Source organism: Ornithorhynchus anatinus, chromosome 13 (genome assembly GCF_004115215.2).
Source record: "Ornithorhynchus anatinus isolate Pmale09 chromosome 13, mOrnAna1.pri.v4, whole genome shotgun sequence".
NCBI classification, from domain to species: Eukaryota; Metazoa; Chordata; class Mammalia; order Monotremata; family Ornithorhynchidae; genus Ornithorhynchus; species Ornithorhynchus anatinus.
The window spans coordinates 6,827,848-6,853,369 of record NC_041740.1 but is presented as its reverse complement, the minus strand read 5'-3'; the positions used below and the strand labels follow the sequence as shown (position 1 = coordinate 6,853,369).

The 25,522-nt window shown below is 44.2% G+C and overlaps 1 protein-coding gene and 1 non-coding gene across 4 annotated transcripts in view; both read right to left on the bottom strand.

Moving 5' to 3' along the window:
• Positions 1 to 3,283: 3,283 nt before the first annotated feature.
• Positions 3,284 to 3,421, bottom strand: LOC114816299. Its single transcript, XR_003764063.1, has one exon. It is a non-coding gene; the product is annotated as a small nucleolar RNA SNORA7 (small nucleolar RNA).
• A 10,650-nt stretch (positions 3,422 to 14,071) lies between these two features.
• Positions 14,072 to 25,522, bottom strand: part of DNAJB6 (DnaJ heat shock protein family (Hsp40) member B6) — a 79,140-nt gene continuing 67,689 nt past the window's right edge. For 2 of the 3 annotated variants that reach the window (XM_039913911.1, XM_016227465.3), the window contains 2 exons: positions 24,755 to 24,803; positions 14,072 to 15,690 (listed from right to left, as the gene is read on the bottom strand). In XM_039913911.1, coding sequence (XP_039769845.1) covers positions 15,597 to 15,690; positions 24,755 to 24,803 — 143 coding nt within the window. In that variant the 3' untranslated portion in view covers positions 14,072 to 15,596. The remainder of the gene's footprint in view (positions 15,691 to 24,754; positions 24,804 to 25,522) is intronic. The other variant, XM_029078141.2, reaches the window with a different exon arrangement.

Here is a 25,522-nt window from a genome sequence, read left to right as displayed (position 1 = left end):
AGTGACTTGCCCACAGTCACACAGCTGACAAGTGGCAGAGCTGGGATTCAAACTCATGAGCCCTGACTCCAAAGCCCGTGCTCTTTCCACTGCGCCACGCTGCTTAAGTAATAGCATATAAAAGATATGTACTTAAGTGGAATGGGTGGTTGTGAGTAAATAGGAAATGAAAAGGAATGCAGAGAACATAAATGACAAGCTGAAAATATCAGGGCAGCTACACCTGGGCATGGAAAATAGGAACTTAGTGGAAAGCCCATCTGTGGCCTCCACAGTGGCAGAGATGCTAACAGCAGTTGTTGTCACCACTGGGGTACAAAAACCCAGTAGTATGGAAGCAAACAAAGCTACTGCCCAGTGCCATTTCTGAGTGCCAAAAGACTTAAAATGCCAAACTGAACCTCAACAAAATAGCATTTGTTGATCGATAACAGTAGCAGCATTTCCCAAGCACTCATTTGGTGCAGTGCCTTGTACTGGACATTTGGGAAGAACCAAATAAAGAAAAAAAAATCTACCCTGCCCACAACTGTGTGCAGAGTACTGTACTAAGTACTCATGAGAACACAACAGAGATATCTTTATGATGTTTTCTCCAATAAACATCATAGGATGATTAAAGGAACAATCACAACACACTGCAACAGAATTTCTGTTCTAAAATGTTCGTGTTCCCTCCTAGAAGATCAACCAATCAGTCATATTTATTAAACACTTAGTGGTTGCAAAGCATTATACTAAGCGTTTGGGAGAGTACAATATAACAGAGTTAGTAGACAGTCCCTACCCACAGGGAATCACATTCGGGGTGCGGCAGACATAAAAAGTAAATTATGGATGCATAAATAAGTGCTGTGGGGCTGAAGGTGGGGTAAATAAAGGGTACAGATCCAAGTGTGAGGATGACAAATGGAGAGGGAGTAGGGGAAATGAGGGTGTAGTCAGGGATCCCAGTTACCCTACAACTGGCCTAGGATCCACTAAACCAACCTGGTTCTGCTGGAGACTGGGGAGGGGTGGGGTCCTGGAACTGGGGTCACTGTGACTAAGAGTTGGCCAGACTCACCCAGGGTATCTGCTAACTGGACCTCCCAGTTAAGTCCAGTTGGCTCTCCAATTGGCTCTTCTGTCCAAGACCCACATCTCCTCTCCCTTCTGACACCCACAAGGCCCTGCAAAGAGTCCGAATGATTTTGCATTTTCCTCCTTTTGATCTGCTGAAAACTCCTCGGGTAGAAATCCAAGTGGCTGGGAACTGAGAGGATGGTTTTATTAGAGAGAACAATGCCAGAAAGATAGCTCTTAATTTTGCAAATTCTAGAGCTGTCGGCATCTCTTCTTTTCAAGGGTAATTTTGGAATCTCTTCTTGTGCACTAGTCCAGCGGTAAACAACCTTCCGGTTCAATATACCAAATGGCAGCTAATCTTTCCTCCAAGGAGAAAGCGATAAACATTTGCACCAGTTGGTATCTTAATGGTGATTACAGCACAGCTCGGTATTACAAGAGCTTGAAACATTTTGTGAAATTACCATTATCATTCTTTCCCTCATCACAATTATATGCATAAAACTTTCAGCTCCTCCAATTACAGATTGCAGCTGCAATACAATGGAACAGTTAACCTCTCCTTGGTCTCCTTAAGCGAAATCCTCAGCAAGCCCTTTGGGATCTCTCTTCTGATCTAGCAATCCCCACTAGCCAGATCTGTATTGGGCTCAAAGCTTACATCCTTAGAGCTTTAGGATTACAGCAGAAGAGGCTGAATTCCAGGCCAGAAAGTGTCATTTGTATTCTAGGCTCTCTCTCAGCACCAGCAGGGTTCTGAAGATGCAGAGCTATGAGATGGGTGCAGTCACCCACCACAGCGTGGAGAAAGGGGAATGGTTCCCTCATCACTTTCACTGGCTCCCACCTCTAGTCACAGTGGCTGCTCATTTCCACAGTCCTCTAGGAGGGGTTGAAGATTGGAGTGCTTGGGGTGGGAGCAGGGATTGCAAAGGCTTCGATATGGTGGTAAACGCGTAGGCTATGTCCTTTGGCCGAAGACACAGAAATGGGCAGCCACACACTCAGCGAGCATGAGGGTGGGGGAATGAAGTAGCTTCAGCATCATCTGCAGATTTTGCAAGAGGCAGAGTGGTCTAGTAGAAAGAGCATGGAACTGGGAGTCAGGAGACCAGGTTCTAGTCGCAGCTCCACCACTTACCTGCTAGGGGACCTTGAGTAATTCACTTACCTTCTCTTTGGCTCAGTTTCCTCATCTGTAAAATGGAGATTCAATACCTACTTTCCCTCCTGCTTCGACTGTGACCCCTACATGAAGCAGGGACTGTGTCCAACCTGATTATCTTGTATCTACCACAATATTTGGCACATAGTAACGCTTAATACCGTCATCAGCAACCCCAAGGAGAACCACGCTGTGATTCAACTCCCACACCAAATGAGATACATGGAATCTTCTGGATATAGACCATGCCACCAGATTCCTGAGGGAAATTACAGTTTACACTCAAATCCTCCTCCCAAGGAATTTAAAATTCTGCGGCTTTTAAAAATAATTGACCCTGTCTGTCAACTTGTCCCTTGAAAGCCTCTACAGTAACCTACTCTAACCTATTCAGAAACAGTAATTGTGGTAACTTGTTGCTTACTCTGTGCCAAGCATTGTATTAAGCTCTAGGCTCTTATGTTGTCGAGTTATCTCTGACCCATAGCAACTCCATAGACACATCTCTCCCAGAATGCCCCACCTCCATCTGCAGTCGTTCTGTTAGTGTATATACAGCTAAGACAAGCTGACAAGCTTGTCAATCAATACCCCTGATTGTTTCAAGTGGCAGAGCTGGAATTAGAATCCCGGTCTTCTGACGTTCCTTCCTGTGCTTTTTGAGAAGCAGCGTGGCTCAGTGGAAAGATCCCGGGCTTAGGAGTGAGAGGTCATGGGTTCTAATCCCAGCTCCGCCACCTGTCAGCTGTGTGACTTTGGGCAAGTCACTTGACTTCTCGGTGCCTCAGTTACCTCATCTGTAAAATGGGGATTAAGACTGTGAGCCTCATGTGGGACAACCTGATTACCCTGTATCTACCCCAGCACTTAGAACAGTGCTCGGCACATCGTAAGCACTTTACAAATACCAACATTATTACATATAGTTTCCTTAGTAAAAATACGGAAGTGGCTTAAGTGGTTTATGATTGCCTTCTTCCACGCAATAAACTTGAGTCTCCGCCTTCGACCCTCTCCCATGTTGCTGCTGCTCAGATGAGGTGAGTTTTAACTTGTAGCAGATTGTCTTCCACTCACTAGCCACTGCCCAAGCTAGGAATGGAATGGATAGGCCTCTGCTTGACTCTCCCTCTCATAGCCAAGACTGGTAGAGTACTGGAAACTCTCCAGGTGCGATCCCTAGAAGGGAGCTTTAGAATAGATCCAAGATAATCAGGTCAAACACACTGCCTGTCCCATATAGAGGTCCCATTATAAGGGGAGAGATCCTTTCTTCTGGAGCCTCACTTTGTTGTTTAGCTTTCCAATTCCATGTGGTCCCCTGTGCTATCCTCCCCATCCCACCAGCTTCAACACTGCTGCCAACATGGACATTGAAATCTCCCACAGTGATCGGACTGTCAGATCCTGGCACTGTTGTGATGAATCTGTCTAGATTCTTTCAGAATCTTCCTCTCTCCCTGTTAGCAGGACTGGGGGACTGCAGACATTCTTCCAGAGCAGGGCGCTGGGCTTGAGAGACAACCTCAAAGTCATCAGGTGATCGCTAGAGCCTCCAAACCACTTTGTATCTGTCTGATAGCAAAGCTTACCCTCTAAGCCTTAACTCGGGAGAAAAGACCTCGCCAGAATATGGTATTATTATTACTATTAATAATAATAATGGGAAGCAGCATGGCCTAGTTGATAGAGCACAGGCCTGGGAGTTAGGATGCGGGTTCTAATCCCTGCTTTGTCACTTCTCTGCTGTGTGACCTTGGGCAAATCACTTAATTTACCTCATCTGTAAATTGGGGATTAAGACTAAGAGCCCCCATATGGGTTAGGGACTGTGTCCAACCCGATTAGCATGTATCTACCCCAGTGCTTAGAACAGTGCTTGCCACATACTAAGTGGTTACAAATACCTTTATTATTTGTATTATTATTACCACAGGGCTGTCCTTGGCAAGGATGGAGGAGTCTCCGAGCCTGACATCTCTTTCCGGGAGTTGCCAATCAGGAAATCTTGCTTTCTTCAGTATGTGATGTCAGCTTTCTGGCTAGCTCACATGAACACGGACCATTCTCTTCCCTGTTTCATTAGCGGCATTCTCATCATTACAGTTGAAGCAGACAGCCCAGCCTAACGAGCAGTAATTAATGATGAGGATGATATTTGTTAAGTATTTGTTAAGCGCCTTCCTAAACACCAGGGATTACAGGAAGTAACTGCAATGACACAGCATAGGACAGAAATGGAAGAGAGAATCTGTTTTACACCTGTCTTTTTGGCCGCACACTAGGATAAAATCCAACAGTAGCACTGTTGCTGCCCCCTGAAGTTCTGGAGGCAGAAATTAGAGGTGAAACTCAAATTGAGGGAGATCCTTTTAATCCTTTCCTTAAGCTCTCTCCTAATGTGATTGGAGGGAAGATTGGTATGTTTGTGGATTTCAATTACTGCCCCAGCCCAATTACCACAGATCACTGAGTATTGGCTGAAAAAAAGCACTTCATACAATCCCTGCTCTTCCCACAGGCAAAGTAGCAGAAGCCATGCGTGAAGTGGAGATTTCTCCCATATCCTCCTTCTCCTCCAAGCCAAAGTAAGAGAATCAAACTCACATTACTGCAGGTGAAATGGAAGATTGCCTTACATTGCTCAAAAGTCCCAGCCTAAGCTTGGGAGAGCAAGCCAACCCCTCCAGGATCATAAACAGGAACAGAATTCTGATATATTCATGACTGTTTAAGTTACTAATCAGAGCAGTGAGTTCCACAATGGGAGGGAATTGGGTTGAGCTGGAGCAGCCTTGTTTAACTTATCATGGGGTAACAGGAACTTCTTAGAAACTGTGAGACGCACGAAGCTCATGAGTTAATCAACCAGGCAAAGCCCCATCTCAGTAAGAATAGAACTGCTTCCAACAGATTTGAATTCACGTTTCTTTAATTTTATGGTAAGGGAATTTTTCTGAGTGAGATTGCACTGGAGTCACCTAATAAAAACTTTCTTGTCAATCTTTTCTGGGCCTGTGATTTAGATTCCTAGTTTAAAGGAGCCAGAGGGGTCTTCAGAGGTCACCTAACCCATCCTCCTGTCTCCAGCAGCTGGAACTTAAATCGTTCTGAACAATTATATCTCTGTCCAAGTTAGATAAAGTTCTATAGGACTCTGTTGGCTTATTTCTTCCAGCTTTTCTTTCCTTGAGGTGGAAGTCAGGTGGAGAAATAAATGGGACCATTGTTCTTTTCTATCCACCAGTAATAAATGATAAGATCGTTTCCCTCTTCTGCCTCTTCACTCTCCCTCATTCAATATGAGAGGACAATTGGCCAGTTTTTTGAGGGCAGGGATTGTGTCTTTTCTCTGTGGTGCTCTCTCAAGCTCTAAGATGCAGAAACTCTGCATTCAGGCCCTCAACTACCATTGGTTAGTTATTATTATACTTAGTCTATGCTATTTCTAAAACTCACCTGGAAGAAAGGTACCACACTCCCCCTCACACTCAACATGCTCACCATCCTACCGCCCACGGTCATTTCATGAATATTGGTATATGTTCTTTATTGTGAGTCCTGACATACCCTCCCTGATTAAAACAAGAGGAGAAGTGGAGAGAGAGGAGAGGTTGAGAGTGGGGGAAAATCCTTCTGCAGAAAGGGAAAAGCAGAGATTTGGCACCTATCCAATTCACTTGATAAACCAAAACATCACTTGGGGACCAGAATGATCCAATTACCTGTATCCACAGAGCAAATTATGTGGATTAATGCCAGGGTCTCCACTTCCCTTTGTGCTCTAATGGCATAGGGTACCGGGGGGTGACCTGGCTTCTTCTGGAGACAGTTTTCACTCCAGTTTGACAGAGAAACTCCCAGACCTGGCCCTTGGGTAACCGAAGGGAGGAGAGATGGGGTTGACAGCCAAGAGAATTCAGAGCACTGATCCCTGAGGGCAGCGGAGGTGAGAGGTTCTTGCCAACTGGAAGCAGCAGCAATAGAGATACTTATCAATGGAAATTGGTGAGTTCAAGGCACCAGCTTGGCTTCCCCATCAGGGAGTTACAGCTCATCGGGAAGTCAGAAGGGCATGCTGGGAAGTGGGGCAGACAGAATAGTCTGCTTTCCAAGGAACCAAGTCCTCTGCACGGACTTGCTTCACACATGCCCAGTGCTGACGGCGCAGATGGGCAGTTGCCAGCTAAGGCGGGAGGGGTGGCTTTTTTTTTGAGCCTCTTGTTCCGCCTTGTTGGTTGCAGGGTCCCCTGCTCAGTCGCCGTGCGGACACCTCAGCTGAAGATCAGCAGGCAGCCAGGAGAGCAGGCACAGCCAGAAAAAAGAGAAAGGACAATGTGCTTACATGTTTTTGGTGAGTGAGAATGCAGTGTTTTTTTTTTTAGTTATTACTATTATGATTTTCTCCATCCTGCTTTGTTTTAGGTAACCGAGGGCAGAATTGTTTATTTAATGAAAGCCAAGCTCTAATCTGTAGTAATGAAAATGAGTTGTGGATGGTGCTTGGAAATGGAGAGGAGAAACATATATACAAACAATTGAGGTCATCTGGTCCAGTCCCCTGCCTTTAGGCTGAACCACACCTAAACTACCCCAGCAGTTGAGGATCAATCCTTGCACTGGCCTCTTGGGGGAGAAGATCCCATAACCATCCATGACTCTCCACCCCACCTATTAGGGAAGTTCTTTCAGAAAGGCTTGGTCCAGAAAAGGCAGAAATGATCAGGTGTGGTCTTCCCTCATGCTGCTCCTAGCTCCTCTTTCATAACTCACCTCTGACTTTGTTTCCTGTCTCAACCAGGCTTTCACGAGCTTTTGCCTTCTCTGCTTATTGCTCCCCTGCTGCAGGCTTGCCATGCGGGCACACATAGAGTTAAGTGAAGGGTCAGAGAACACAGAGTGGGCAGGCAGAGGTGGTGAAGCCACAGTCCCTCAGGGCAAAGCTGAGATGCTGGAGTAGGAGTGGAGTGGGAACCACGCCCAGTCAGCCTCAGGCCCAGGGAAATTCCAGGGTTTTATGGGCAGGTCAAAAGAACATGGTTTTCATTAGTATTTTCCCTTCCCTCCCCACCCTTCTCTACCTCCACCTTACTTTCTGGGTGTGAACACAGCCAGGCCAAGAAGAATCGCCATTCTTCAGGGTAGCACACATTGCTCCTTAAGGAACGGCCCTTATTTTGGCACGTCTGGCTCTATAATTTGAAGACTCAGGAGGCTATTGCTTGCTCTTTTCATAAATCAAATTTACTTTCTTAATAACAGGAAGATTCATAGTTTTCTGCCAGCCGGTGTCAACCGGTAATGGCAGCCAGTCAGAGAAACAATAATTTTTATGCCATAAAAACTGAATTCCGTTTGTTCACTGAGTAAAATGGATGCTGTTGATCAAGCGAAAACCTATAAAAACCAGAGACACCAGCTATGGGATTAAGCTATGATAGATTGACTGTTGTCAGACCTTTCATTGTTCCCTTCCATTATTCAGCGCCCTCTCCAGCCCTTGTTTTACAGGATTTACAGTGTGTGCGGTGTGTGAGCCCTCCCTTCCGAGGGTCTGCCCCTGGGCCAGCTGTGTGACTGAGGACTGAGGACAGACAATGAGGACTGAGGAAATGCATCCCGTGTAAGTCCCCCTGCTTTTCGTTACATTTCCCCCGTCACCTTTATGGAAGGAGTGTAGCTTCAGTCCTAGAGAGAGTTCCTGATTGAAAAATAGAAAAAAAAAAAAAAAACAAAACTCTGAGAACAAAAAATAGAATCCCCAATTGACCCTAAAATTATCACAAATAAGGGTAGGCAACTTTGGGGTGTGTTGGGGGTGTTGTGATACACCTTGAGGGAGTTAATTTGGGGTCAACCCTTAAAAGAGGCTCAGTAATTACTGAACAACAATAGCAAGTCACCCGGGATTCTGCAAAGGATAAATTGTGGAATTTGTTCAGCATTTACTTCATGCTAAGCACTGGGGTTGGTATAAGAAAGGCTGGATGCAGTTTCAGAACGAGTCAAGAGAACTATTGGGATTCCTGGTTCTGAACTTTTAAGGCACCTCCAAGAGGAATGGAAGGAAATTTAGGTGGTTTTTTTTAAAAAAAAACACAACAAAACCCACACACCCTCTATCTCTTAGTTGGGCATGCAAAATTCCCAGGGTGTTTCCATGAGTCACTAAAGCACAAAGCTGGGAATCCCCTGCATTATACACTCTTCCTTTAGTCTCTGGATTTCAGTAAGTACAAGTTGGGGCCCCTATGTAGCTTGGCAGTCACAAGTAATGGAAGAAGAGGCATGAGATTGTCTTGTGGGGATAGGACAAGACAGGCCAACAGCAAAGAGCGAGCTGAATTGAGGGACCCCTTTGAGGATGGGGTAGATAAATCAGGTGCTTAATGGGTGCTCTGAAGAAGAGAATAGGGTACCTGAGAGTCCCCTAATTGAGAAGGTGGAAATTTAGGGGGGCTTTGAAAATGGGGAGAGCTGTGGTTTGGTAGATTTGAAATGAGGGAACATTCCAGGTGGGAGGAAGGGTTAGGAGGTTGGAGAAAGCCATAAATGAAGCACAGTGAGTTTAGCTTGGGAGGAATGAAGAGTGTGAGCTGGAGTGCAGAGTGACAAGAGTTAAATTGGAAAGTGCAAATGTAGCACCCTGAAGCCTGTGATCAGTTCTGGTTTAATTGACAACCCCAAATCTGTTTTATGGTACCATTAATAGATCACAGTCATGTCAAAAATAATTCATTTAAACTACTCATTTTTTCCATATCCATGAGAAAATGCCTCCATACAACTCCTACAGAAGCTTAATATATGCCAAAGTCAGGCAAGAGAAGCTTCTAATTTAGGTTGATGCAGTCTAGAGTGACAGAAGACAGTAACAAGACGGGCTCTGCAGGAATGAAAGCACCTCTGCAGGGCTGGGAGTGGGGAAAGAGTCAAGCAGTGCAAAGCTCTCTAGACCCATAGGCCTATGGGTACACTGAGGCCAGGCTAGGGGAGAATAGGAAACTCAGAGGGATCAAAGACTCCAAACTGCCTCACAGAAAGCACTCCCAAAGAAAATGTGCTCTGGGAAAGCCAATATTTTAATTTAACTCAAATTTAAAACATTTTATCTCATAAGCTACTGTATCTTGTTATTCTCCCCCCAAGTTCTCAGTAGAGTGCTCTGCACAGAGGAAGCGCCCCATGTAGAAACGTGGTTGGAACGGAAACTTTAACTGTGAAGTTCTCTCAGGGAGGATACAATTTTTGGAACCACCCAGCACTGCCATACTTAATTAGGGGGATAAGTCAAATAAAAGAATCCATCAATCATGTTTCTTGAGCACTTACTGTGTGCAGAGGACTGTACTAAGCGTTTGGGATAGTACAATATAACAGAGTTGGTAGACGCATTCCCTGTCCCCAGCGAGCTAAGTGGAAGACATTTTAACATTAAATTGGGCCAAAGGCCTTGGAAGTTGACCTTGTTTCTGTTAGGCTTTTTATCAGCCAGGCCTCAGGAGAGCGCCCTTCCCTACCTCTGCTGGATATGCTGTTCCTGGCTGAGGTGGCAGATTGAGAAGATCTCTCCCTACTGGTTTCTTTGTTCAGTCATGTTGCTCTCATCAGACCCCATAAATAAAAGCAGTGCTCCAGGCAGGGTGCAGCTATTGCATAGATTTCTTCCCAAGGGCTATCAGTGGAGGAGTCTCAGCTTCTTATCCACTTAGATCACCTTAGATCACTAATTAGTGCTGGGTGGCTCAAGCCCCTTGGAATTCCAATAAAAATAACAAGTACTATTATGGTATTTGTTATGCATTGTTCTAGTCATTGGGGTAGATACTAGTTAATAAGTTAACTCTAGACTCTAAGCTCCTTGTGGGCAGGGAATATTTCCATTCTGTTGTATTGTACTCTCCCAAGAGCTTAGTTCAGTGTTCTGCACACAGTAAGCACTCAAAGCAAAGCAGCATGGTGTAGTGGATAGAGCGCGGGCCTGGGAGTCAAGACCTGTCTCCACCACTTGACTGCTGGGTGACTATGGGCAAGTCACCTAACTTCCCTGTGCCTCAATTACATCATCTGTAAAATGGGGATTCAGACTGTGAGCTCCGCAAGGGGCAGGGACTGTGTCCAACCCAACTTGCTTGTATCCACCTCAGCGCTTAGTATAGTGCCTCGCACATAGTAAGCACTTATAAATACCGTAATTATTATTAAAATGGAGATTAAGTCTGTGAGACCCATGTGGGACATGGACTATGTCAACTTGATTAGCTTTTATCTATTCCAGTCCTTAGTACAGTGCCTGGCACATAGTAAGCACTTAACAAATACCATTAAAAAAAAAGTATCATTGATTTATTGCTCCACTTGAGTGAGAATCTGCAGTTCAGATGGTCTCACTCCAGTCCCATTCCACTGAATATCAACTCTTCCGCCTTTTTCCCCAAGAGGAAAAAAAAATATTTGCCCGGTTATTGCAATATGTACTAAGGGCCATGTAATTATTCTACAGCAGAGAAAAATACCAGGAGACATGCCATGGACTGGAGGAGAGATCAGTCCTGGAAAAAATGGGTGATTAAGTTTTCTCGGCTTGGATGAGCAAGTTAGTAACTACTTGCATGTATCGGGGAAATGATGTGTTACTTGCAGAGGTGATCCCCCCAGGATGTTTGAGGTGTTCTTCCTCCACATCCCACTTCACCCCTCTGATAGGAACCCAGCAGGACTTGGACTTGGAAGCCAACTCTCAAGCTATTGATCAATTTATGGAGCATGTTGACTGGCCTGTGAATATGCCATTTACACAAGCTGCTCCCTCCCTTCTCCACTCCACCGCCTCCCCCCAAACACCCCTACCCAGGTTGTGAATACTCTTTCAAGGCTCTTACCTCATCCAAGTAAACACTCTTACCACATTGACTCAAAATCACACAAAGTAATCTTGACGGCAAGGGCTGTTATGGAAGGTGATGAGGGGGAGTGGGTTATCAAAGAGTATTTTAAGAACCTCAAAAGCTGGCTTCAGTAGGGGCAGGAGGACAAAAATAGTAGGACTCCTTAGAGAGTAAATATCAGGTAGCCTAGAGACTTCCTATTCACCCTGGACCCAGAATACGGGATGAAGGCTAAAAATAACCCAGGACTTACCACAGTCCAAGGCTACAGGGGAAGAGGGCATGCTCAGATCACTGGGAATGTGTCTACCCACTCTGTTATGCTGTTATAATGTACTGTCCAAAAAGACTTTGAACAATGCTCTGCACAAAGTAAGTGCTCAGTAAATACAATCGATTGATCTTGAATGAGGCTCAGTTGCTCCTTCTCCTCTCCCTTCCCCACCAGATCCCACACTGGTCTGGAAATGGAAGCTCAACATCCCCAGCTGTCATCTGGGTTGTGAGGTAGGTTTGGCCCTGAGCATTTCACATACCTGAGAGCTTGTTGCTTTAGAGGTGCAGCATCAGCCATGCGTAGGAGGATTCTTGGGTCTTAGGTTACTGGTGAACTCTAGACATACAGTATTGGAAGAAGGCAATAGAAGCTGAGCTTCCCAGCTCTCAGGAGTGCAGAGTGGACACTTCTGGGCAGCAGAGAGGGCTTTACCAGAACGAGGGAAGAAACCCCAGGATCAGAGTGAATATGTTAGACAAGCAAGGGCTTGGACCATCATTCAAAGCAGTCAGCTCCAAAGTTTCCTATCTGCAGTTAATGTTTGACAGATGAATAAATCCACCCCTGACCCCCTACCAGCCTGTCTTCCATTTCAGTTTTCATCCTATAGTTAGGGGATTTTTATTCTTGGAGTATTTCCAGCCCCTCAATATCCATCCTGGAGTTCTTCAGCCCTCTCCACCAGCAGTCACTGATGAAGACCTTTCCCTGAATTAGAAAGAAACTTGCAAGCTCCAGTTCACACACTGGGACAACTGATCTAGGGAACCAGTTTAAAATTTCTGTCATGAAAGAGAACACCTGCACCTGAGGTGTTCTCAGGTACCTTGTGTATGGTTGCTAATTCATTAAAAATAAAACAAGGTCAAGTCAGTTGTACTGGGGGCAGGGGACTGGGGAAGGCAATGGAGAGAAAGTAGATTACAGATCAGTTGGTAAATGAGGAGAAATGAGGACCCATAAGAGAGCCGAGATTAGATCTCAAAGAGAGAGGCTTATCTGGTGGAAAAAGTGGGTGAGATGAGGAGATGAACTAGGAAAAGGGCCCTCGAAGTAACAACAGGAGATGGGAGGATGAAAAGGCACTTGGTATAAAAGGAGAACAGCTGAGTTCTCCACCATTGAGGGTGATTACTTATGCACCTAAGCAGATGATTAGAATGGAAAGATAACGGTTCATACTGGGGAAAGGAAGAATGATTCAGTGAGCATGCAACCACCAAATCTGGAACAAAAGCCCCTGGGAATTTGCTCTCTCACCTTACTTTGAGGGAAGGGCTGGAATCCTAAGAAATGGTAAGAAGTTTGTGAACTAGGTCCAGTCAACCCAGCCTCCTGGAGGTCCTGTATATAAACTGACCATGAGTCCTAAAGTCTGCTCTGACCTGGAGGAAAGGCCCTGGGCTCATCCCAACTTCGACCTGCTCTCAGGACTGCAGCAGCATTTGGGGCTGGAGGGATGAGTTAATCCACCAGCCTCCTTCTCTCTACAAGAAGACTGCTCACCTACACCAGGCCACCAGGCACCTCTGAGGCCATGGCTGGGCTTAGAGGGTACAGCCTTTTGCCTACCAGAAGAGTTCATGACCCAGAGGATGGGCCTTCCTCCACTATAAGCACTGTTGGGCCGGGGCCTAACGGTGATCTTGTGAAAACAACGGAGAAAGCAAATGTCAGCTCTTCCCTGGAGTGGTCACATCTTCACCTTGCTGCATGAAGGTCACACACTTTGCCATCCTAAGAAAGATAAGCTGAAGCAACCAGAAACCTCCATTAAAGCTGTATCAACAGGGATCTGGAATCTGATTTGATGAGGCAGCACATTATCATCGCTCAGGTCAGCAATGCAGTTTAATGCCCACCTGGGACTGAAGAAAATGGGATATGAGGAGGAACTGGGCTATTCAGATAAAATGACATTTTAACCATTCAAACAGAAACCCAGTCTAAATGATGGGATGTTTGAGGTGAGTACTGCTGGTGACACTGAAATGAACCACCCAATTAGAAGGTGGTGTTTCTGTGGAGAGGAAACCAAGAGTCAGGTGAGGTACTTCACTACAAGGGAGTGGGAATCTTGCTGATTGAACATGTCCCTTCTGCTCCCACAACCACCTCATGCCTCACACTGCCCCCTCCTACCACCCAGCATGTGAGAGTGGATGATATAATGGCTTCTCCTCTGAGCTGCTCACTGCTTGTGGGACTGGGCTTGCTATAATGGGTATGGGAGTTCAAGCATGATGTCTGTGAATCCCAGACACTAGTGGGGGGCAAGGCAAGCTAGAACAAAATTCCCAGTTCTTCCACTGCTCCGTTGCCCGCAGACCCTGAGTGAGGGCTGCAAGGGGCTCTAATCAGCTCGCAGTGCTCTAAGCTCCTCCAGGAAAGCCCAGCCCTTCCTTCCCCAGTGCAGGGAATGCAGGAAGAGAACAGTGTTAGGGATTCCTGCCACTGCAAGGATCCCAGAGTACATCGCCTCCATCTCAATGCTGCTCTGGTCCTCTATCTCAACCTGGAAAAACCTTGGATCTCCAATCCTGGGAGCCCATCTGTCTTATGAGAATTGCACACAGTTTTTTGGTCCCAGCAAAATTGCTTTGGTTTTACCTCTGACACCTCTAAGTCATGCCAAAGCTGCCTAAGGCCTAAAAATGAACAAGGGAGAAGGAAAACTATTTATTTTTTAATATTAATAACACTGCACAATTCAGTGGCGATCATGTGACAAACCAAAAAAAAAAAACACCCAACAAGAAACTACTGAATTTTACAATCCAGTTCTGCAGGACATGGCCAACACTCAAAGAAGATGACAGTTTTCCACAATAAAGCATTCAATACTAATCCGCAGTCTAGGTACCCAAAACACTCAATATTACCTACGTGCTCATTGTAGCAGTCATTTGAGAAGAGCAGAGTTTACATTAATTTTCTTTTTTCCAAATCTGGGCATTGCTACATTACTGTTGCTGAAGAACAGTATTTTGCTAAGTAGTTTGGACTCAAAGCAGTACTAGATTTAAGGTATTGGCATTTCTTTCATATCAAACCGCTTTAACCATATTTCTAAAGGACAAAAGAACGAAAACTATAAGACAACAAAGTCCTATTATATTAGGAAAGAGTAATTCACCAACAAGGAAACATGCAGTAAACAAGGCAAATTGGGGATTCAGCTAAAAGCTCAACAGAAATGAAAGGTTAAGAAGCGGTATCTCATGCAAATGAAATAATTACAGGAAGCTACAAGGTCATTTTGCCACATTCAAGGGAAATTATTAATGCAGAAAGTGTGCAAACAAATTTTCTTTGGTGTATGTGATGAGTCAGGCACACAACCGTCTTTTTCCTAACTGGCTAATCACAAATAGTAGCTGCTAAACAGCCAGGACTGCTGTTCTGCCCAAAATAATTTCGCCTGTGGAATCATATGCTTGGCTTAAAAGAAACTTGACATTCCAAAAAAAAGGGGGGGGGGGCGGGAGCAGAGGGGGAGACTCAATTAAAAACAGAATTTTAAAGGGAATTTTCATCTTTTGGTAATGGAGTTTCTGAAAAAATTCTACAGAACATCAGGAATGATTTTGCTTAAGAGTGACTCCTTGGGAGATTCCCATGTATCACAAGCCAAGAGAGGAGCCTTGAATCAGAGCTGGTTACCTTAAAACGCCAGAGACCGTACCTTTCTGATGAACTTCTTTAAATTATCAATAGGCTTAGTTGTACTGCCTTAAATAAGAAAAACAGTGAGCTACTAGGCAAGTGAACAGTCTGTACTTGTTACTCACTTGTTGCATTATGGTTTGAACTTGCAATGCTATAAATATCTTCAGCTGATTGCAGGATAGTTGAATGCATCCTCTTAAAAGACAGATTCCTTAATTATGTTCTAAAGGAAAGCTTGACTACTGGGGGCGATCCTCAACACAAAGTACATTCCTAACCACGGTCTCATCAATTCAGCTGATTCTGACATAACCACCCTGACCATCCATTGTCCAAATTTCCCTCCAGCACTGCTAAAAATGGGGAATAGTGCAATTTTAGTAAAGTATTAAAGATGAAGTACCATTTACCTGTCTAGTAATGTGTACAATCAAAACAATACACACAGACACACAACACGCACACCCCCGCAATTGTGCTCAATTATCATATGAATGAATGGTGCAACTTTTCAGAGGTTTTAGTGAATCTAAGTCCATTTTAGTGATTCCCCTTGGTTGACTTCTTCTTCTTCTGCTCCTCCCTCTGCTTCTGCTTCTTCCTCTTGCCACCTTCTTTGTGTCCTAAAGAAACAAGGCTTGTAAAACACTGTAGAGAATAACTGCATTTCTCTTTAGAAGACACATATTATTTGGTTTTGAACGTTTCCCCTCAACCCTGATGAAGCCTTAAATTCTGACTTCAGTTTTCATGTGTGTACCTATTAGGCAAAAAATACACAAATAGATATACAAATAGCATGATGCAATCCTTAGATTTCTGGGAAGATGGACCACATCCGAAGTCACTCCTGACGTTTCTCCCACTTGCCCCATGTACGCGAGACCCTTGTGGAGTATAGGTGCACCTGCCCCACCCAGTGAATGAGGTTGAAGAACAACAAATCAACAGAAGCCATTACTGATTGACAGACATACACCTTCACTGCTCAATGAGGGCAGTTCTCAGCTAGGCTGGTGGTCATCTTTGCATTCATTCCATGTCCTGCAGGTGAGCTAAAATGTAGCCCAGAGCTTTCCCTTTAGCAAGATCCTTTTCCCTGTATCCTTTGCTGTTCCCACTCTCTCACACATCAAGGTATTCTCAACAACCTGCCTAGCAACCTAAGTTCATCAGTGTCCCCAGTTTGTGATAGGATTTGAGGTTCACCGGTCACACATGGTCAACTCTGAGTCCAAGTTGTGCTTGACCATGGGACAAGATCCCCTCTGCAGGGGAACCAGGCACAAATAACTAATACCACAGTTATCATCACCTGCTGAGCCCATCCTCGTGGCTCCAGGGGTATCCTCCACCAAGGGGCAGCCCCTCAAGTCATCTGTCTGGTGGAACTGTTCTTCCCTTTTTGTATGACTGAAACAAGACAGACTCTAACAGTCTCGAGAGTGACTGGACGGATTCCCTCATTTTATGGCAGATGCACAGATACACACAGAAGGCCGAGTGCAACCTCTGAAGGCTTGTTCAGAAGGGCTTGAAATAACCCTGGCTCCAATCCGGCAGCCATTCTGCCATGCTGAATCAGTGGGGAACGACAGGACAATCAAGCACAACAGATGGGCCGGAGCCTTAATTTAGGCATCAGGAGAAATGGATCTAAATTTGAATTTCTTGATGGTCACCAAACAAGGCTCCCCAGGATGGGATAAAACGCCTCAAAAGCACAGAATATACTAAAGCTACAAAATAAAAAAGCTAATTAGTCATGAGATTATGTGCTCCCCCTTCCACCTGCTTCCTGCTAATCCTAAAAAAACCCAGTAAATTATTTTAAATACGAATAGTTGGCTGAATTAAAAGAAATGGCACAACGTTCATTCTAAAGCCAACTCTAGAACTGTGTCCTAAACAAGGCATGTCTCCATTCTTGGAAAACCCAGCTTGCCTAGGAACCTAAACTATGGGATTTCTTTCCTTTTTGCTGTAGGAGTGTGAAGATCCCACAGGGTCATGAACCAGTAATATTAATAGTTGCATTGTACTGAGTTGGGATAGATACAAGATAATCAGTCTAGACATAGTCCCAATTCCACATGGGGCTCACACTCTAAATGTGAATAGGAGGGAGAACAGGTGTTGAATTCCCATTTAACAGATGAGGAAATTGAGGCACAGAGAAGTAAAGTGACTTTCCCAAGGTCACCCAGAAGGCAAGCCACTGCCCATAGCCAGGTTTGCCTCTTTTAAACCTCAGATCCTTCTGTGTCCTACCCCTCTTCTCCTGGGAGAAAGAAGAAAGGCAAGCGGAGAGGGATGTGCTGGGACTGGGTGCTGGTAACGGCAGTAATACAAGGCAGCAGTAAAATTTGAGGTCCCTCCTAAACCTGGGTACCTGGTCACCTTAGGGAAGAAAGGGCAGAAGGTGGTGGCAGGGGCTGCTCCCAGGAGGCTAGGTCCCATAGTTCACCTGGAAACACAGACACACAGACCAATCTGGAGAAACAGTATCATCCAATGTTATGCAGCCCAACTTCTCAAAATTCTCACCCTGCATTTCAATTTCTTAATTTCTTTGACAAATTCTTTTGCCCTGATATCAGAGTTTTCAGTCAATTCAAGGACATCCCCAGTATTACCCTTTCAACAACATAATGAAAATACTGAGCTTTTGATAGGGCTTTAACCATTCCATTCACAAAATGGTAATATGCCTAGATACTTTTGGAAAAAGAAAAATGAAAAAAGCAAGTTGAAGAGCTATAATGAGGCCATTGCAACAAAATCCCATCAAGTTTCTGAGGGTCGGGAGAGGGGAGGGGAGGAAAGGAAGGGGGGAAAACATCAGCTGAGGTTGATACAGCTGACAGGCCCCTGGGTTTTAACACTGAAACAGCTGAGGGAACAAAGCAGAGCATAGTGCAAATCTAAATTGATTTCACTCCATGTGTGGTATTCTGGCAAGAACGAAGTTGGACAACTTGTTTTTAGTTGGCAAAGAAGTGGCCCCTTAGCCAGTCATGTTCTTTTAGTAAAATCTGGCTAGAAATTAGGGTATCCAGAAATGTGGTTTGATGGACAATTTAAATGTTTTGGTGGGTTTTTTTTAAAATGCCATATCAAAATAAGTCATTCTGGTATGGCTCTCCATAGCTAGCAAGACCATGTTTGGAATTTGACAAATACAAAGTGGATTTTTTTCATGTCATTGGAAGGGTACAAAGCAAAAAGAAAGTCTCTTCTCCCCACCCCCACCATTCCAATTCAGAGTGGTTTTTCAAAACAACATTTTTACAGGAAAAAATAGTTTGTTTGAAATCAGGATTCAGCAGGGATTGTATCTACTTTATTGTACTCTCCCCAGACTAAGTGCTCAGTGAATACTATTGATTGATTGGGATTCTAGTCCTAGTTCTGCAAGTGACCTTAAGCAAGTCACAGTCTTCCTGGACCCATTTCTGTCTCAATAAAAATGGACATAAGAGGGATGATGGGGAGAAAAATAAGATAAAAACATTTTGGAAAAGAAATGTAACAAAAATGGAGTTTACTATGCCCTTTTCCCCTATACCCACCCCAAATAAAGCCTAAAAACTTTCCTGAGAAAACACAGTTTCTGCCAGTTTATTCCATAACACCACAACTGGGCCTTTCTCCTTTCACACCCTTGGTTGGGGTCCTTGGGAGCATCCCTGTGGAGAACAGTAATGATTCATTTAATAAGTTTGAAGCTAAGCAAAATTGTGAGGTGAACGAATCCACACAGTTTCTACTAAATTCCAGTAATAAAGCAAAATGAGCAAAAATGCCCCAAAAGTATTACTCTGAGTAATAATGTTCCCTGACACACATTAGAGTTAAATGGAGAACATGTCTAGAACATGATTAATCATCCAATTCTGTTTAAGAGCAGGGACGAAATTTATAAATAACAGCAAGTTATAGACACTGATGATTCCATCAAGGCTCCGAGCAATTTGAATGGCCCTTTATGTATGTCTCTGGAAGCCCAATAGGTTATGGTAGTGGATGTCTCAAAACAATGAGATGGTAAATTGAAATTGTAAATGGCACATCTTTTCCAGGCTGACTCATTTTTGTCACATTAAAAAAAAAAAGATTTTGCCCATGTTTTTCAGCCAGATTCAATTAAATTTTTATACACTACGAAAATTGTTTGCTTAATCTACCTCTAATCCTCACGTGGCATTTTTTTCTAAGGCAGGGGCACTAAATAAAGTCAGAAAATTAGAACTCCTCCTTTGGATCCTCACCCTGCACAGCCCCAGTGACAGGACGTGATGTGTCCTAGCCATTTTTCTTAGCTGCAATTTAAAAATGAAATCATGACAACCAAATGGCTATAAAAGCTCAGCTGGGATTGGGAGCAAAGCAGCGGTGAGTGAATTAACCTTCAGAGAAAATGTCGGGGAAAGGTGTCTGAATGGACTATTTACACTAAGTGTGAGTGGGATTTGAAATAGCAGGGGAAAGCTACTTAGAAAATAAAAGAAAAAGGGACAGCATCCTCCCAAATAACTCCAGAGCAATAATAGTGACCAACCAATGCAGTAAGTAGTCCTATGTCCCCAGCAGAGTGTGGGGTTTGGGACAGTCACTTGAGTAGACTCTCTGCACTGCTGCCCAGCTGGGATGAACCTGGGAGAGGTGCAGAGAGGGCAGATGTAGATGGAAGGCAGACATGAGGTAATCCTGGACAAGAGGAACTTCACACCCACTCTTAGGCCCTTCAAACTAGAATAACCACAGCTAAGAACAAAAGTGAAGTTTAGGGCCCCCATCTGTCCCTGGCCCTGCACTTACTGAAATCCCAGTTAAGTCAAAAGGAATCCAAGCACAAGAGTGGAGAAAACCTGGGATAACCTGCAATTTCCTTGGTGAAATAAATCCTGATCCAGATTTGGCTGGTTTTCCTGCTGAAATTTTCCAAAAATTCCTTGGGACAAGATTTTGCTAAAGACACAGTTTTATGAGCAAGTGTCTTTGGCAAGTCACAAAAAGAAATTAAAATTTGATATTTTTTTTTTACCTTCCCACAGAAGTGAGGCAACTTGCAAAATATAAACTTATCTCTAATCTCAACCATCTCCCTCAATTGACATGAACATATTTAGAATGGAAATAATGAACATAAGTTTTCTAAAGATCACCTTGCACCTTTCCTCTCTTCAGTCTTCTGATTTTGCAACCCTTACAGCAAGTCACACTACTATACCCTTCCCAGGTTTTCCTGAAGCAGCAGTCATCTCCTCACGTGGAACGAGTTTACTGGGGAGAGTGAAGAGCCTCTCTGAAGACTTGGGGAATTGAATTCACTGAATCAAATATATCTCAGCCGGTGGTAAATTCTCTGGAGATGTTGGTCATGGCTGAGAAAGAGGGAGCAGGCCAATGACTTTAAAAGAGCAGCTGCAGCAGCAGTGGCCTCTGGCCAAGTTTTTTCCATGGGAGAGCACCAACTCACCAGTTGCTCCAAGTGGTGAGAAAACAAGATCCCACTGCAACTCAACATTTTCAGCATCCCTTGCCCATCATTTTCTAAAGAAGGAGCAGGGCACTATAGCCACACTAGGTGGAAGGGGAGGCCATACAATGGGTGCGGGGAGGGAGATGCACAGGAATTGTGCTTGTTAAAGGCAGCCCCTACCCCATCCACACAGCATCACCCAACTCCAGTCTCTGCCGGAGCAGTTACTGGGCTAAAAGTAGCAACTGCAGTTTTGGGAAGGGGAATGTCAATTGGGAAGCCACTTTCCTTGGACACTCTGGAGGGGAAGGCAGGACGAAGAGAAGAGGGAGGAAGTGAGTGAATTCTGGTTTGGAGGGCCCACCAGAACCTTTAGTCTGTCGCAGGAAGATTGGGGAAGGGAAGGTGGTGGATAACAGACAAACCAAAGTAACACCGCCGAGATCAGGCTATGGTCTTTTCTTGAATATTCTGGGAATTTCTCTTTTCAGAGCCTTGCTCCTCACCCAAGGCAGATTACATGGGAAACCAATCAACGATATTTATTGAGCACTTACTTTGTGCAGAGCACACTTGGGAGAGAACACAACACAACAGAGTTGGTAGACACGTTCCCTGCCCAGAAGGAGCTAACCTTCTAGAGGGAGAATAACTTTTTGATCACTTGGGGTTAAAAGTGACTAGGTTTTCCAGCGAGTTCATTATCTGCAATCTCCAAGAAAGAGCTAGTCCTCATAGCACAATCACCACCCAGTGAAAGGTAGGCCAGCCTATCCTGGCTTCATCAGCCTCCGCCACCTCTGGCTCCCACCACCCCTGTGCCAATTCACAGTTCCTACCACTCCTCCTGTTGTTGTCCCTTCCCTCTCCGCCACCTGTCCTCACCTCTGCAGTAACAATAATAATAGCATTTGTTAAACACTCACTATGTGCCAAGTACTGTACTAGGTACTAGGGTGGAAACAAGCCAATTGGTTTGGACACAGTCACTGTCCTACATAGGGCTCACAATCTTAATCCCTTTTTACAGATGAGGTAACAGGCACAGAGAAGTTAAGTGACTTCCTTAAGGTCACACAGCAGACAAGTGGAAGAGCTGATATAGGCCACACCAAGGAAGAATACAAAACACTATACATTCCATTGTGGGGTCAAGCTCCCAGCAACCTGCCATCAGCCTGGTGCAGCAACCAAAACAGCTGCCACGACAGAGTGAATTTGCACCCTGCCACAATAATGATCAGAACATACACTTCCCCAACATGGGTTTTTACTGCATGTTTTAGACAAAACATAGTTGGAGAAGTATTAACTGGTTGGAAACAACATATGCCACTGAGGAATGCTCAAAACTGATTTTAAAAGTTGATAAAACTATAATTATTATAATAATGGTATTTATTAAGCGCTGATTATGTACCAAGCACTATGTTAAAACATAGAGCAAGTACAAGATAATCAGGTCAGACACAGCCCCTGCCTACATGGGGGCCAAGGTCTAAATCGAAGAGAAGCAGGTATTTTTATCACCATTTTAAGTGTTTACTACAATGCTCTGCACAGAGTAAGCACTCAATAAGTACCACTGATTGATTTTACAGATGAGAAAACTGAGCGACAGAGAAGTTAGGTGACTTGCCCAAGGTCATCCAGCACACAAGTGGCAGAGCTGGGACTAGAATCCAGGTCTCCTGACTCCCAGTCCCAAGATACTGCCTCCCACTCCTAATTAGTTAACTAAGAAACAGTGATTTGTCACTGTTTGGAATGATTTCCCATTACTGTCAGCAGATTGGAAGGAACCCAATGGCTCTGCAAATACAGCATAATAATAATAATAATAATGATGGTATTTATTAAGCACTTACTATGTGCCAAGCACTGTTCTAAGCGCTGGAGAAGGTACAAGAAGCAGCGTGACTCAGTGGAAAGAGCCCGGGCTTGGGAGTCAGAGGTCATGGTTTCGAATCCTTCTCTGCCACTTGGCAGCTGTGTGGCTGTGGGCAAGTCACTTAGCTTCTCTGTGCCTCAGTTACCTCATCTGTAAAATGGGGATGAAGACTGTGAGCCTCACATGGGACAACCTGATTACCCTGTATCTACCCCAGCGCTTAGAACAGTGCTCTGCACATAGTAAGCGCTTAACAAATACCAACATTATTATTATATTACAAGGTAATCAGGTTGTCCCACATGGGGCTCACAATCTTACCCCCCCCCCATTTTACAGATGAGGTCACTGAGGCCCAGAGAAGTGAAATGACTTGCCCCAAGTCACACAGCTGATCAGTGGTAGAGCCGGGATTAGAACCCACAACCTCCGACTCCCAAGCCCACACTCTTTCCACTGAGCCATGCCACTCTTTTCCTTTAGCCCAAATATATAGCACTAAAGAGCAGACATTGAAGAAACAGGTGGCCTGCTATCATGGCTGCCGAGAATTTCAGGCCGGGTCCAAAGGGGGTGACCAGTTGAGGTGCAGAGGAGAGAGGGAGGACTGTGAGGAAAATCTGGGAAATGGTGTTTTGACAGCCTCACCCAGCAAACAGCTGCTTTTGTACTAGGGATGAGATGCAGCCTTGTAAACTTGGAACCATTTAACCTTTTAGGGTCTCTGTTCTCCTTCTCCAAGATTCTGCCTCATTCCTGCTAACATGCAAGATACACTGTAGAAATGGAAGGGCCCTTGAAGTTTCAATGTCTCCTGCCTGAGCTAGTCAGTTTTGGCCCCAACACCTGAAGTTATTCAAAGCAAACACTTTTTGCTGCAAGGTTTTGGTGCGGAAGAAAGTGGAGAGGGAGAACAAACAGGTCTTTCAATGATGTATTTCCAAGCCTTCTTTTTCTGGTCAGAGTACTCCAGGGGTAGACAGGACCATGAAAGGTCATCCACGCCATCCCCCTGCCACTGAGCAGTGCCACTCCAAAACAATTCTAGTCAGGTAAATATTGAGATGGTGAAATACAGCTTCTCTCAGAAGTTTATTCTAGTTTTAACAGTGCTATAAGGAAAGTCTTCCTTCTGTCTAACCAGAACTTATTTTTTGCAGAACATGGGGGGGTAGGGAGGAGGATCCTACCTTCTGAAATGCCTCTGGAGGTTTCTTCTCCCTCTCACACCCTTGAGTGAGAACCAGGAGGGGAGGAGGACAAGATGGTAGGTATGAAATTCAGGGGTTCAGGAAATAGTACCTTCAAAAGGACTGCATCAACAAGATATAAGCCATAATTGGGATAGCATGCCTGCATGGGGTATATAAATCCAGATTTTCTTTTCAAGTAACTGAGTTGAGGTAAAAAGGGGCCAGGTGATTGTTCTGGTGCAACCCAGCAGAAAGAGAACCCAGTGTCTAACCAAAATCCCTCCCATTACAGTGTCAATCTATCTGCCCATTGTTTGGACTTTAATGGAGATGGGGAAGGAAGTTGTTCACCACTTTCCATAGAGTAACCCCTTCCTGTTTTCGAAGACATCATTTAATCATTCCACTGTCCACTCAAGATAACTTTGCTCCTTATATAGAATCATCTTACTATTCTTGTGTGAAAGACTGAGCACACATCCTCCCTTCCATTATGTAATGAAGAAAAAAAAATCATTGTTCTATATCTTGTGTTTCTACCACGTGGTTTGGCTAGATCTTCATTGGGGAATTAAGGGGCACTTGTCCAATACCGTGAACCTGTTGGATTCAGATTCCCCCTTCCCTACCCATCCCTAGCCCCATCAGTCCCCAGCCCCATCGGTGTCAGAAATGCCCCATCACTTCTGCTGCATGGGGGAGAACTGGGTGCACATAGGTCATTTGCTAACTATTGGTCTGATATTAGCTTTGCAACTTGGCCTTTCTGTATTTTGTTTGCAAGGAACTACTTTCTTGTGGGTATGTTTCCCCCCGGCACACGCATATGAACTACACAGCTGAGAAATTTACCAAACAGAAACCACACATTAGCTCCACTGGAAAAATTATTCTCAAAAAAGTGTCATATGCTAAACATGAAGTTAAATATGAAGAAATGGTTAGTATGACAAGCTCCATGCTGAATGCAGTGGGTGCCATTACTGTGCAGAAAAACATTCTGGTGAGTCCACTGGTCTAAAGAGGTGAATACACAAATACGCACACGCACATACAAGCAGAGTTATTCTTTTAAACATGAAAACATTTCAGCCACGTTCTCTATCCCCATTGCTTACGGAAATAAGCTTTTGAAAGGGCAGGTGTCTTGAAAAACCCACGGTAGTTCTAGAATTCATAAATACCAAATGATAGCATTATTAATGTTGCTGTCTGTTTCAGAAACTAAAGCAGATTCAAAAGGCCCCCGACCTGAGTGTCAAAGTTATAAGACTGCAGAGGAGTAATAAGACTGCTTGTGCCAGCCTTGGAACAAAACAGGTCCATTTTTAAACATTAATAAAGGAGATTTCATGTTACTGTATATTCAAACAAACCAGTAAGTCAAGTTTGCATCACATTTTTATCCTACCGCCTTTACATCACATTATAGATGTGTTCCACTAATTGGAAACAAAGCTAGGGCTCAAACTTTGATCCAGGAACAAAATTACATTCTTATCAAGGATTTAATTTTATCCTTCAAATCACTACTTAGTTACAATTGTGCATCCTGGATATTCTCATATAAGGTAAAGCAACGGCTAATCTTCTGAGGTTTAATCACATGGGGGATAATGACCCAATTTCTAACATCAAATTATTTTTCAGAAAAGTAAGGGTGTATCCTACATCCAATGGCATCTCAATGCTACCTGAAGAGTTAAACTGCTTCTGAATCAATCTTGTTCAGCATAGTGTACCAGATAAAGTACAGTCTGTACAAATATACACCATAGGAAAGCCAAGCTGTTATAGTTTAGTGATTAGTCACTGAATTGTTGTAGCCTTGCCACATGTGATGCTACTCTCTAAGGCAAATATTTGGTCAACTTTATATTATATGC